At 50.4% G+C, this 12,812-nt stretch overlaps 1 protein-coding gene across 4 annotated transcripts in view; it reads left to right on the forward strand.

Moving 5' to 3' along the window:
- Positions 1-12,812, forward strand: part of AFAP1L2 (actin filament associated protein 1 like 2) — an 89,938-nt gene that overhangs the window by 54,513 nt on the left and 22,613 nt on the right. For all 4 annotated transcript variants that reach the window (XM_039871147.1, XM_039871149.1, XM_039871145.1 and 1 more), the window contains exons 3-4: positions 5,791-5,865; positions 7,229-7,323. In XM_039871147.1, the coding sequence (XP_039727081.1) occupies positions 5,791-5,865; positions 7,229-7,323 (170 nt within the window). The remainder of the gene's footprint in view (positions 1-5,790; positions 5,866-7,228; positions 7,324-12,812) is intronic.

The following is a 12,812-nucleotide window of genomic DNA, read 5'->3' on the forward strand; positions in this document are numbered from 1 at the left end:
GAAGTTTCACAGACTTAGTGGCACGAACAGCAAAGGTTTATTCGCATACAGTTGTGGAGGCCAGAAATCTGAGATCAAAGTGTTATCAGGTCGGTTCCTTCCGAGGCCCTCTCTCTTTGGCTTGTAGATGGCCGTCTTCTCCCTGGGTCTTTCTGCCAACTTCCCTCTGTGTACATATCTGTGTCCAAATCTCCCCTTCTTATAAGGACACAGGTCATATTGTGTTAGGGGCCACCCCAGTGACCTCATTTCATGTTAATCACATTAAAGACCCCTCTTTAAAGACCTTTCTCCAAATACAGTCACGTTCTGAGCTATCAAGGTCTAGGACTTAACATACGAATTCTGAGGGGGCACAATTGATACTATAACAATAGTGTAGAAGAGATATGACTTGAATGGGAGCCCAGAAATCTCTGTTCAACACATCAGCCTATGAATGAGGTTTTAAACACAGTGTTGTCAAAGCACTTTTTCTTCCTGGTTGAAAGTAGAGAAGGGATAATAAACTCTTACAATAATAGCTAAGGCTTAATTGAGCACTTCCCACTTAAAACGGATGAGGAAACCGAGGCCTGCAAAGTTCAGATAACTCCCCCAGTGTCATACAGCCCAAGGGAGAATGTAGTTTTAAGAATTTGTAAATCACGGAACGCTGCGTTCATATTTTTCTTCCACCTTTTTTTTTTTTTTTTTACTGAGGTGGGTTTTTATATCCAACCAATACATGAATCTTAAGTATTCAATTCAGTGACTTTTGACAGTTGTGTACACCTGTGTCCCTACCACCCCAAACAAGACAGAACATTTTCTATCCCAGAAAGTTCTTTCTTGCCTCTTCCTGGCAAGAAAATTCCTCCCCACCCCCACGTCACGGCCACTAACGTTTGGCTTTCTCCCACCATAGATGAGCTTTGTCTTTCCCAGAACTTCATGTAAACGGAACCGTACAGGGGGTACTTTACATCTGGCCTCTTGCTCAGGAGACTCGTCCGTGCTATAGGGTGTGTCAGATGTCCCTTTCATTACTGAGTAGTGTTGCATTCTGTGCATATACCACAATCTGCTTATCCAATCACTTGTTGATGGACATTTGGCTGGTCACACATTGGGACTGTTTTGAATAAGGCTGCTCTGAGCGCGCTTGGACAAGTCTTATGGACATATCGTTTCATTTCTAGCAATTCAGTTTTTTTTGTTTGGTTTTTTGTTTTTTGGGTTTTTTTGTTGTTGTTTTTTAAGAGAAAAGCCTTTTTGTGAAGTCATAACAGTTCAGTTTATCTTTATAGTGGATGTTCGAGAATTGGGGACAGTAAGGGACCATAAGAGGGCATCTAATCCATCTGCCTCTCGGCGGGAGCAGCCTAAGTCCGTGCCAGGGAAGGGAAGTGCACCTGCTCCAGCCATCACAGGAAATTCTCCCTCATATCCAGCCCTAATCTGCCAGCCTGCATTTCAAGGTCCCTTTTCCTTTTCTTTGTTCCCAGTGGAACTGGTTTCTATTCTCTGAATAACAGAGAAGTCGTAAAGCCGAAGCATGTTGCTGGCTGCCCAGCAGCCTTCTCTTCCCGTGAAATAATCCAGGCTCCCTCAGCCTTTCATCAGAGGCGTTTTCCTTGAGCCTCTTGGTTGTCCTTTAGCTCTCCAGCCACCCCTAGGTTCCCAGGCTCTTTCTGGCTTTGTAGTAAGCGTCTGCTAGTCTGTAGTGAGTGCTGGTCAGCAGCACATCAAAGGTGGGAATGGCAGATGGGAAATCCACATCACAAAGCAGGTTGGTTAGAGAGGGATGAATCATCCACAAAAGGATTCCTCAGTGGATCTTTTAAAAAGCACACGCCCCAGCCCACTGAGATGTGCTCTGATGTGAGAATATTCAGTGATAAAGAACCTCTGTTGGGAATTAGAAAGCACCTCTGTAACGATGGTTCTCTGTTGGGAATTAGAAAGCACCTCTGCAAACCATAGTTCTCAGTTCTAACCACCCTATCAGAGCCCCCTATACAAGGACCCTGTTTTGACTTCACATGCTATGTCACTTCCTGTAGGATGACCTTTGTTTCACCCTTGAACTTCGTATGTTCTGCTCATATGAAGTCAGATCTTCCCACCCTTGGTCTCTGCGGCTTGAAGGGCTGCAGAAGGCTACTGAAAACCTGTCAACGGGCTCTCCAGAGCGAATTGCCCCCAGAGCGCCCCCTAGACTGCTAATAATGAATGTGTGAGGCCTGTGGTTGCCAGTTCTTAAGGTCAGTGTCCACTTATTAATAGCTGCCATGTGAGTGAGAACTTCCCTTCTGGTTCACTTTGCACCTTTTTACACAGCAAAGTGGTTATAACAGCAGCTAACATTTTTCGTGCATATACCATGTCCCAGCATTATGCTTAATGTATGAAATAACATGGGTTACGTCATCTAATTCTCATCCCCTGTCACTGAGGAAGGCGTTGTTATCCCCATCTTACTCTCAGGGAACCGAGGCTTAGAAAGTCACTTACTTGAGGCACATGGCTGGGAGCGATGAAACCAGGGCTTGGGCCCAGGCAGCTGTACCTAACCCTTATGCTCCCCTCACCTGCCAGCCTTTCAGATTAATCTGTACTAGATTAATTGTTGTGCCACACAGGACAGAATCCAAAGCCCCCTAAAATTAAGCATTTGTGTCCCTGTCTCGGGCTCCCAGCCCTGCTTCACTGAGTATCTTACAGAAAATTACAGAAAATTAGCTCAGGCTGACAGAACTTATAGGTAGAGGCAGGCTGATCATTTTGAGATAGCCTGTGATCTCCACTGGCTGAACTGTAGCTTCTCTCACACGTTTGAGAGGGAGGGAGGGGGAGAAGAGGGGAGAGGAGAGGAGAGAGAGAGAGTGAGTTAGTTCACACTTTTCGAACGGAAATTTCCATTTGAATTTTCGTGTCTTGTTTTTTACTGTAACACAAGTTTCTCTGCTAAGTGCTTTTTGTCTGGATGGCGAGGTCTAGGCAGAGAATGAGGTCTGTTTATCAGGGGCCTGCTGTTCCTGCCTTCATCAGTGAGGGCCGCGGGTCCCCCAATATCCCGCTCAGGGAATGTACAGAAGTTTCAGGGCCTGCCCCTCTGATAGGAAGAGCTTCAAATATTCTGTTTGTCCAGCTGTAGCCGGCCAGACTGAGGGGTCCATGTCTTTCCTCCCACCCTTCACCCAGTCTCTGGGAAGGACTGCCCTCTGCAGACATGTCTGTTCCCCCAGGAATCACGCGCTTGCTCAGGGCACGGTGAGCGCTCCTTTCTGACCACACGTTGCTATTTCCCATACACCTGTGCCACTCTCGCATTCAGGTTTACTCCCCCAGGCCTCTCCAGCTGCTGATTTTATGAAGACATATCCCCAGCACCTGCTTATAGCGCTGGTGCTCAGAGCACATCTGAAAATGAGTGAGAGTTCTCCATCCCAAGGCTGCTGCCTCCCAGCCATGGGATAGCTCAGCAGCCTCCCCTTTGAAGGCCAAGTTCACTGGGATTTTCCCATGATTGCAGGTGGTCCTAGGAGCCTCGTACTTACCAACCAGAATGGTACTGGATTAACAACGCTCTGAGAATAAAAACCTAGGCAGTCATGGCCTGCGGAGTGGCCCTCTTGAGGAGGCCAGTGCGAGTTTTCTCGGTAACTTCCAAATGGCCATCTTGGCGAGGCAGCATCTGCTCAAAATCCAACAGTTAAAACAATAATAATGTCTTGCCTTTTTCTCTTTGTATGAGATCGTGGGCTTAGTCAACAATGTGAAAAAAGAATAAACATGAAATGAACATTAGACGTTATCGACATTCTTTAGATTCCTTTTTTGATCTTTATCAGGGTCATCTGAGTATTCTTAGGTAGTTAGAGCTTGCCTCTGTATTCTGCTTTACATGATTTTTATATTTATGATTGCTGCATGTGCACATTTTCAAGTGTTGACAGTTCACATACTTTTTTCTGTTTTTTTTGCTATTCTGAAATGCGAACCTTTGATTTAACTGTAAGTCGTGGATATCTCTGTACATAGCAGAACTTAGAGCAGCTTTATGTTTCACGGTCGGACAGTGTCCAGTGATGGATGAACAGTATTGTCCAACCAGCCCCCTATTAGTGAGCATTTTTAAAAAAGAAACCTCATACTGTATTGCAATGAATATCCTCAAATAAAATTTTATTTGTATGCTGGAGTTTACCTTCGGGAGAAATTTTTGGCAGTAGAAATGCTGGGTAAAATTATCCTCTAAAATTACTTCCAAAATGGTTGTGCCAATTTACATACTCTTCATTAATCCATTTATTGATAAAGGTGACATGTTGTTATGTATGTTGATGTGCCGTGGTGTATTTCACCATTTTCCTATTATCGGGACATATTTTCTATGTTTTAGGTTCTCGTTTTTAATCTTTGTTAGTTATAAGGTTCCCTTTTTTCTAATTTTCTAATATCTGAGTTTTGTACTCTTGAAAACCTGAGTTAGGTAGAAACAGGCAATGTTTTATCATGATCATTTTTCATACTATGCAGACAAGAACACTAAGGCCACACAGGTTAGGTGTTTTGCCCAGAATTACACTGCTAATGGCAGACCTTAGCCCAGACTCCCCAACTCCTGCCATCCCCTCCAGAGCACTTTCCTCCTGCACCATGCTCTGGAGAAGGTTCTGGGTCTCAGTGGAAGTATGCCAGTTGTGGCTCACTGTGTTTGGACCTCATAGTTCCCTCCCATGAGATGCTGCAGCCTTTTCTGTAGGGGTGACATTGCTGACTGATCCTGGCAGGGCTGGGCACCAAGGCGGCAGTCCCATGGGCTGATGGCGGAGGATGGATCCAGTTTTCTCCTCCTGTCCCTCTGAGTTCTCAGGACTCTGTTTTTGCAGGCCTGTTGGCTGCAGGGTCTGTGGTGAGGAAGTGACTGGGGCCGAACTGCCTCACTTGGGGGGGCGGGGGGGGGGGCGGTGGTTTGAATTGGCTCTGTAAGGTCTCCAACCACAGGAATTTATCAGCCACAAGTTTCTAGGAAATGCAAATGAAGGGCCACAAAAGAAATGCAGGAGGGTTTCTAAGAGGAGAAACACTTAGATGAGCTTCCTCAGCAGGCTTCTGAAGAAAGGGTCCTTGGGACATTAGAAACTGAATAAGTGTTAGGAGACTAGCCTTTCTCTGCCCATACAGGCACTGGGAAAGGGGCAGCCTGGACAGAAATGATTCTAAAGGAAGGGAAGGGCAGTGCTGCTGCAGGTTGTAATCTACAGGGCAGAGCAGGTGGCTGGCAGTTCTCCAGTTCCAATTCTTAGCACACTCACCCGTCTTAATTCAGAGCTCATGATTTGGATGTCTCAGGCCCCCAATAATCACACCCCAGTTACAGACCTGGGAGCTAAACTTCCATATCTTCAGTGTGACCTATTTTATGCAGTCATTGCTCTGATAAGCCCATGCAAGTAATTCAGACTAGAGTGAGAATGACTGATAGGAAATGTTTTACACTTTAAATGAAATGATAAGAAACCCAGAGAAATCTCAGCTTAGTGGAATGTGAGGCAGATCCTTGAGGTCTGCGTTCCTTTCCACGTAAGACTTCTGTGCCCTAACAATAAACTAAGAGCAACTCGGCATTTCGTTTTTTGGATATCTGTCAACTCTATCATAGACTCTTTCAGTCAACTCAATGTTGTATTTTTACTAGGACCCAAGCAGATGACAACGTCTCTAGGGGACACTGTTTTTCTCTGGAAGCCCTTTCCCTTCATGGACTCACGTGAAGCTGTGTCTTCTATCCTCCCTCTGCAGGTTCTGATGAAGAGTACATTTATATGAACAAAGTGACAGTCAACAAGCAACAGGATGCTGAATCCCAAGACAAAGGTATGGGACTGGGACGCTGATGGCACGGCCAGCTCCTGGGACTGGGGAAGGTATAAGCCTTGGTCCTGTCCCACCCTCCTTCCTCCCAGCCAGCACCACAGACAGGTCCGGTGGAAGTATTTTTGGAGGTCCCATTTTGGTCGATGGTATTTTTGGTGGATGTATTTTGAGATATTTCATCGGGCCACCTCCTTGCCTCTTAAAGGTCTCACATCCCCTTCATGGATAAGGAATCTATTTCTAAAATCTCTCAGCTTTTCTCAGCATTGTCCCGGGAATAGGAAGTCATAATTCAGATGTTTTGAGAAGCAGCTGTGGATGGTGCTGATCCCACGGTTCCCGCTTTATGTCTTTTGATAGAAGTCTGAATTCTATGTGCGTATTCGGGGGCGGGGGAAATGGCAATGTCAGCAACCGCCTTCATATGTAAAGTTTTTGTTCAAAGGTGCTCTCTTTGGCAGAACACTTTTATCTTCCATTGGAAAGACATAGTTTATCTTCCATGCTGTCATATTCTTTTGCTCTGTTTTACTCTCCTTTTCTCTGAAAGCCTTCAAGAGTGGGTCTGGCAGGACCCCAGGGAGGCCCAGAGGTTTGCAGAGCTGCTTAGTCGCAGAGGAGGGGGTGATTAGAAGTCCCATCTCCCAACTCCCAAGCCTGTTACTCAAATGCAAAGGCTTAGAGAGAGACAGAGACACAGTGCCCAAAGCCCTCAGTCTGTTTTAAGTTTGGTATCAAGACATCGGCCACCAAAGCCTCGAGGTCAGAACTGCTTGAGCCTAGGGCTGGCTGGGCTGCTGGCTGAAGTTTTCAGACAGAAGAACCTTTGGTGTTTGTTCCTTAAAAGCACACAGAGGGTTAGCGGCCAAGTTTCCAGTATGGCTTTTCTACCTCCTGCCACACTGCCTAGCCTGGGGCTCGACAGAACCCATCGGCATGGAAGCCGTGGCTGTGCCCTGCCTGGGTCGTTGGCCTTCCGGCTACACTGTGGGATGGAAAGAGCTGTAATCACAGGTCAGAGCTAAGAGACCAGCTCAATATAGTGATCGCAGGGCAGCTCCTTTGCGCCCTAAAGCCCTGTGGCCAAGCCATTTTCGACAAGAGGCAGGTGGAAGGGAGGGTGGGGAGCCGCCGGAAAACCCAAACCGGCTCCCTCTGGGGGATCTGCCTGTGGCAGCGGCACCACTGCTCCCTATTCTTGGAGGAAAAACAACATCGGCCCCAGGGACCGCCCGCCTGCCTGGGTAATTAACACCTGCTGAAATAGAACTCACGGGCACATGTGACCAGACATTCCTGGATAATGAGACCCTGCTGTGAGGCTGGGCACCCCTCACCAAAACCTTCTGCTTGCTGCCCACAGCGCCTGAGGAGCAGAGCCCACTGACCAACGGGGAGCCCAGCCAGCACTCCTCGGCCCCTCAGAAGAGCCTTCCGGACCTCCCACCCCCCAAGATCGTAAGTGTGGGTCCAAGACCCCAGACTTCCCTGACTTGGGCCTCCCGCAAATTTCCAGTTGTTTTCACGGGCATCAGTCTACCACGCGTCTGGCGTGTCCTGAGTATCTACTGTGTGTCGGGCACAGAGCCAGGCACAGGGAGGGACAGAGCCAAAGTAAGCCTGTCTGTAGGTGACACATTTGCTCAGGGCGTGGTCCTCAGTGCTAAGGGCGATGGGAGTGGGAGATGAGGGAGATCGCCTTTGGCAGGTGCCCCCCTGTATCCGAGGCTACAGCAGGCTTTTTACCCAGCACCGCGTGAGCAGGGCCGCATACAACTGTGGCCACTGCTCCGGCTCTCGTGAACTTTCAGAATTTTAAGTCGTATCACACTGCGCTTCCCCACTGAAATCTGCCAATAGGTCTCGTTGAACTTAGGAAAAAACATCCATTTCTTAACGTGGCCCCAGGCCTCCCAGTGCACCTCCAGCCCCCTCGCCCGTGCTTTTCAGTGGCCTCCCTTCCTTTCCTGGACTTTGCAGTCCCTGGGCCCTGACCTACCTACATGAGGCACCCCATATCCATCCCTACCCCAGTTCCTGTCCACCCCACACTGTCCAGTCACCCCCTCCGTGGCACCTGCTGCCATTGAGATGGACTTGTGTATTATTTAACTCCCAGGCCAGATAGAAGCTCCCTGGGACAGGGACTGTGTCTCTCATTAGTGCTTCGTGTCCCGTGTCTGTACCCACAGAGCCGTACACACACATGGATGGGTGGGTGGGTGGGTGGGTGGATGGATGGAGGGGATTATGAATCATAGGCCTGGGTTCAGATCCCAGCTGTGCCAGGTACTAGCTCTTTGACCTTGAGCAAGTTATTGAAGATCTGGCCTCTGTCTCCTGAGGTTTAAATGAAAGGAACGGGAACGCTCTCTGATAAGATTGTCTCACTCAGTGCGCTGAGGCTGTGCGTGGTGTGCTACGCCAGCATTCAGTGCGGTGAGTAGCAACGTTTTTATTTTATGAGTGAGGAAACCAGAACCAGCAGGTTATGTTGCACAGCCTCGAGCTGGCAGAGCCAGAATTGGAACCCGAGTTCTTTCCTCCATAGGATCTGGTTGGGGAGGCAGGAGGTGAGGGCTGGGAAGGATTTCTGGGGAACATCAGTTCTGGGGTCAGTACGAGCAGGAAGGTGTGTGACTCAGTGGACACCGAGCTTTCACCAAGCCATTCATCACTGAGATCTGTGGGCGGAGGTGACTGCTGAGGGGGTGCTACCCCAGGCCGGCCCCTTTCATTATGCCTCCCCGACGGGTGGCGGAGTCCCTCAAGCTACTCTCCTCTGGTCACATGGTAGGCAGTTCTGGAGTGTCTGGGCCACTACCCGACTGCATGAGGCCCCTCAAGCTGGGTGACAACTAGCAGACTCTTCAGCTCAGGCCCAGCGAGATTGATGGACTGAGCTAAAGTCACCTTGCTGACAATGCTGGTGACTGCCACACCCAAGCTGCCCCCTCCCTCATGCACACAAGCATGGTCCTCTTCACCGCCCATCGAGGGGTGCCTGCCTGTCTCCAGTTTTTCATATGAAGAAACAGGCACAGAGGGTTAAAACGACGGGCCAGGGCCCCTCCGCTGGGGTGTAGCAGGGCCAGGAAGCGAATGCAGGTCCTCGGCTTCCAGGCTGCTCTCTGGCCTCCTGGATGAGCTGATCCTTTTTTAGCAGAGTAAAGGCTCAGGGTACGTTCACGTTCCTTCCAGCTGCAGGCTCCGCTCACTTTTCGCCCCAGTACTTGGGGGAGACAGCACATCCCTTCTGCTCCCATGTGGCTGCTGCTGACTGTAACCAGGTGGGAGATGCTGTGGTTTCTGGTATGTCCCAGGTACCACTTGTTTGTGGGGCGAGAGAGGAGGTGGCTGCTCCCAGCTAGGACAGGAATGCACCTATCCTGAATTTGGCATCTAATTCTGACCAGAGGCCTTCGGCTTTTGTGTAGTAGAAGTGTCACCGCTGGCCCCACTTGGGGCAGCTGCCTACAGGTCAACACCTGGTTGGAGGGGTGTTCACCCGGCAGTCTGAGACTTGGTCTGGAAATCTGCGCTTCGCAAATGTGGTGGTGAGTTGAGAGGCACAGGCTCTGGAACTGGGCTGTAGTTATCAACGAAATCAGGTCACACAAGTCCCAGCGGCCCCTGGGATTCTGGAGCTGGCTTTTACTCTTCCTTTGCCAGGCTTCTGTGGCATGGGTACAGAGGCTCCCAGGGCTTGTGAGCAAGGCGGGGCCGTGGCTGTCCCCTAGAGCAGACTTCTGTGTCCTGATGGCTGTGACCAGGGGTCCCTCGGGGCCAAGAGAGGCTCTGTCAGCGATGGAAAGAAACCTGGTACTGGAGTTGGGGAAAATACCACCACCCAAGAATAACACGATCCCGGGGCAGCCTTCAGACGGGCGGTAATTGTCCCCATGGAGAAGCTCCAGGCCCTGGGGAGACTTCCAGCAAAGCAGCTGACCGGACAGTCTTCCCTCGTGGAATTTCTCTGCCGAGAGGCACCAGGGGTGTGAACTGAAACTCCCTTTTCTAGGTCCCTTCTAGTTCTGCCCTGGGCACCCACCCCCACCCCAAGGGGCTTCTGCATGTGGAGCGAGGAAGGGGGTGGCTGGTGTAATCTGGGGTTCTGCCCCCTCCCTGCCCACACGAGCACACACACGTCTGCTCTTCCCTCAGGCCTCTGCTCTGGTCAAGTCCGGCTCATGCCATCCTAACTTTCAGTGCAAGGCCCCAGAGGAGTGGCGTCAGGGTGGCCTGGGGCACAGCTGTGTCTCTGGCTCTGCGGGGGGAGGAGGAGAACCAGAGCGGCAGCGGCAGTTGGGAAGAGTGATCATGGCAGCCTGAGCTTGGAGTAGAGAGGACCCGTCCCCTTCCCACCCCGACCCCAGAGCTTCAGGGAGTAGTGGTGGCTTGTCCACCTGAATGCCCGACCCTTGGTTTGCTAGTGGCTGTGGCAGAAGCTGAATATCCGCCTGGGATCCTTAGTGCCTGCGGCTGGGCCAGGAGTGGGGCCTTTGTCCCAGACTCAGGATGTCCTCTGGTGCCTCGGGTACCCCCCTATCCCCTACAGAGTCAGTGGACAGCAGACCCTACCAGCAGTGGAAGGGTCAGCCAGGGGTCTGGAGCAACCTCCTGGGTGTGGCCAGTGACTCAGGCAGCTGTGGCACTTCCAAACCACTGTCTGCGCAGCCAGGTGCTGTGGTCACTGCAGGAGAAACAGATGTTTGCTGTCACTGTTTATGCTCTTGACAAGCATAGCCGTCTCCACCCCATCTCCCCTTTGAGGCCTGAACATGTGTTGCTGCTGGTTCGGGGAAGCGGCTTACTCCACCGAAAGACATGGCCACGGTCAGTCTGGGGAGCTGGGTCTGGCCGGGTCTGACAACCCTCACCCAGGAACCTTCCACAGTGCCCTCTGGGGCAAGTTGCTCAGAACTGCAGGGGCGGCTCAGGTCATCTGGGCCACCCCTCATCTTCAGCTCTCATCTAAATCAGAATAGGCAAACTGCAGCCCACAGGCCACATCCACAGCCACCTGCCTTCTCGTAAGGCAAGTTTGGAACACAGCCGCTGCCACGTGTCATGTAATGGATGCTTCTGCTCCACAGCAGCTGACTTGAATAGCTGAGATCAGAGACCCTGAATGGCCTGCACATCCCCAAAGTATTTACTGCTTGGCCCTTTACAGAAAAAGTTTGCTGACCTCTGGCCAATCATGCTGAGCGGGATGGCTTTCTTCCCTGTCCCTTCCCATGAGCCTTCAGAAAGTTATTTCAGGTTATGGAGGCGTATTTCTTCTGCATCTTTATTTAATATTGACAGTCTTCATCATCAAACTGATAATGATGGTGACGATTAAAATAATAGTCCTTTATTCTTAGCTCTGGGAAATTAGGATCTTTTGCTCCTTTGACCTTTGATAAGTGGCTGTTGTATCTGTATAATTATGTAACTCTCTTCTGAATTGTTATGTAAATTATTTTATCAGCCTTAAGAGCAGGGCCAGTATCTTCTTTAAAGAAGCAGAGCTTTGTATCCGCCTGGTCAGGCTTGAAGGGCTCCGTCTCCCCTGGGTACAGCTGTTCACCCACCAAACATGTTGGCAGACGGCAGCTCTGCTCCCTTTCACTGGTACTTTTATATTTTACTTTTTAGTTTAGTAAAAATTAATAGTTATTGAGCACTTAACAATGCTGAGCACAGTTTAATCCTTACAGTGACCCCACGAGACAGGTCTTTCTACTCCCCATTTTACAGTGAGGAACTAAGGCCTGGAGAGGTCAAGTAAGTTGTCTAGAGTCACACAGCTCAGATGCGCCAGGGTCAGGACCAAACCCTGGAGGTCAGGTTCCCACCACTGCTCTACACTGCCTTGCCTCATATCCGCTTCCAGAGAGTCTTACAGTGAGGGGCTTGGGAGGCCCTTGGCAAAGCTCCCCCTGGTGCTCCAGTAATGGGCCAGTAATGAGCCAGGACAAGCTCCTACAGAGGCTTCTTTCTCCCTTCGTCCTCTTCTAATCGCGGGAGTCCGGACTGGTGTTGGATCTTGGGTGCTGGGAGCCTCTCTCCATGGGGGGGCCACCTCCTCACCAAGAGAAGGGTCCTAGCACCACCCATTGGGAGAGGGTGGAGCTGGAGGCCTGGCCAGCTCAGGAAGCGTGAGCCCCAGGACCCATTCGCGGAGAGCTTGCCGCTGCCCAGGTAAGGGGACACTGTTCCCCCAGATTCTGGGAAGATGGCTCTCGGAGTGCCACAGTTAGGTCTTGGGCAGCCCTTTCTCAGGCTCACCAGGGAGCCAGGAGCAGCTGAGAGGAACAGAGACATCTTGCCAGGCTGATGGCAGCAAAGGTGAAAGGTCATTCACTAGCAGCTACCAATTTTGTACACTGCGTGCAAGGCCTTAGGAAGGAGCCGGGCCCCTGCGACAGCCACACCTGCCAGCCCAGTGCAGTAGCTGGTCTGCCAAGGAAACAAAACGAGCAGATGGTTCTTTTCCTTCCTGAATGTTGGGTGTAGCACCTGCTGGGCTGAAAGCTGTTCAGAGCCTGCCTCCGGGATTTGTATCAGCTCTCTTGGCGGGAGCCCAGATGAAGTTAGAAGGATCCCTCGCTGGACCCAGTGTGTGGCCTGGCCTCTGCTGACTCTCCCCTGGGGACCTATCTCAGCTCATCAGACCAGTCCAGTGACCTGGCCCCTGCAGACCCCTGGGTAATGATGGAAGTCCCAGATCATGACAAACACAGCCTCCTTGTATTCGATGTGGGCCAGGCCCTGTGGAAACACTGTTACATGTTGTCTCACAGCATCTCCAAGACAACCCTAGTATTCTTGTTTTACAGACAAGGAAAACGAGGCTCAGAGGCTGTCACAGACCCATGGCTGAGCCTGTGGAGTCTTAAAGCTTAGGTTCAAACTGTTTATTATCTCCAGAGTTCATATAAACAGACTTTTTTTTTTTT

This window comes from Pteropus medius, unplaced genomic scaffold (genome assembly GCF_902729225.1).
Source record: "Pteropus medius unplaced genomic scaffold, Ma_sr-lr_union100, whole genome shotgun sequence".
NCBI classification, from domain to species: domain Eukaryota; kingdom Metazoa; phylum Chordata; class Mammalia; order Chiroptera; family Pteropodidae; genus Pteropus; species Pteropus medius.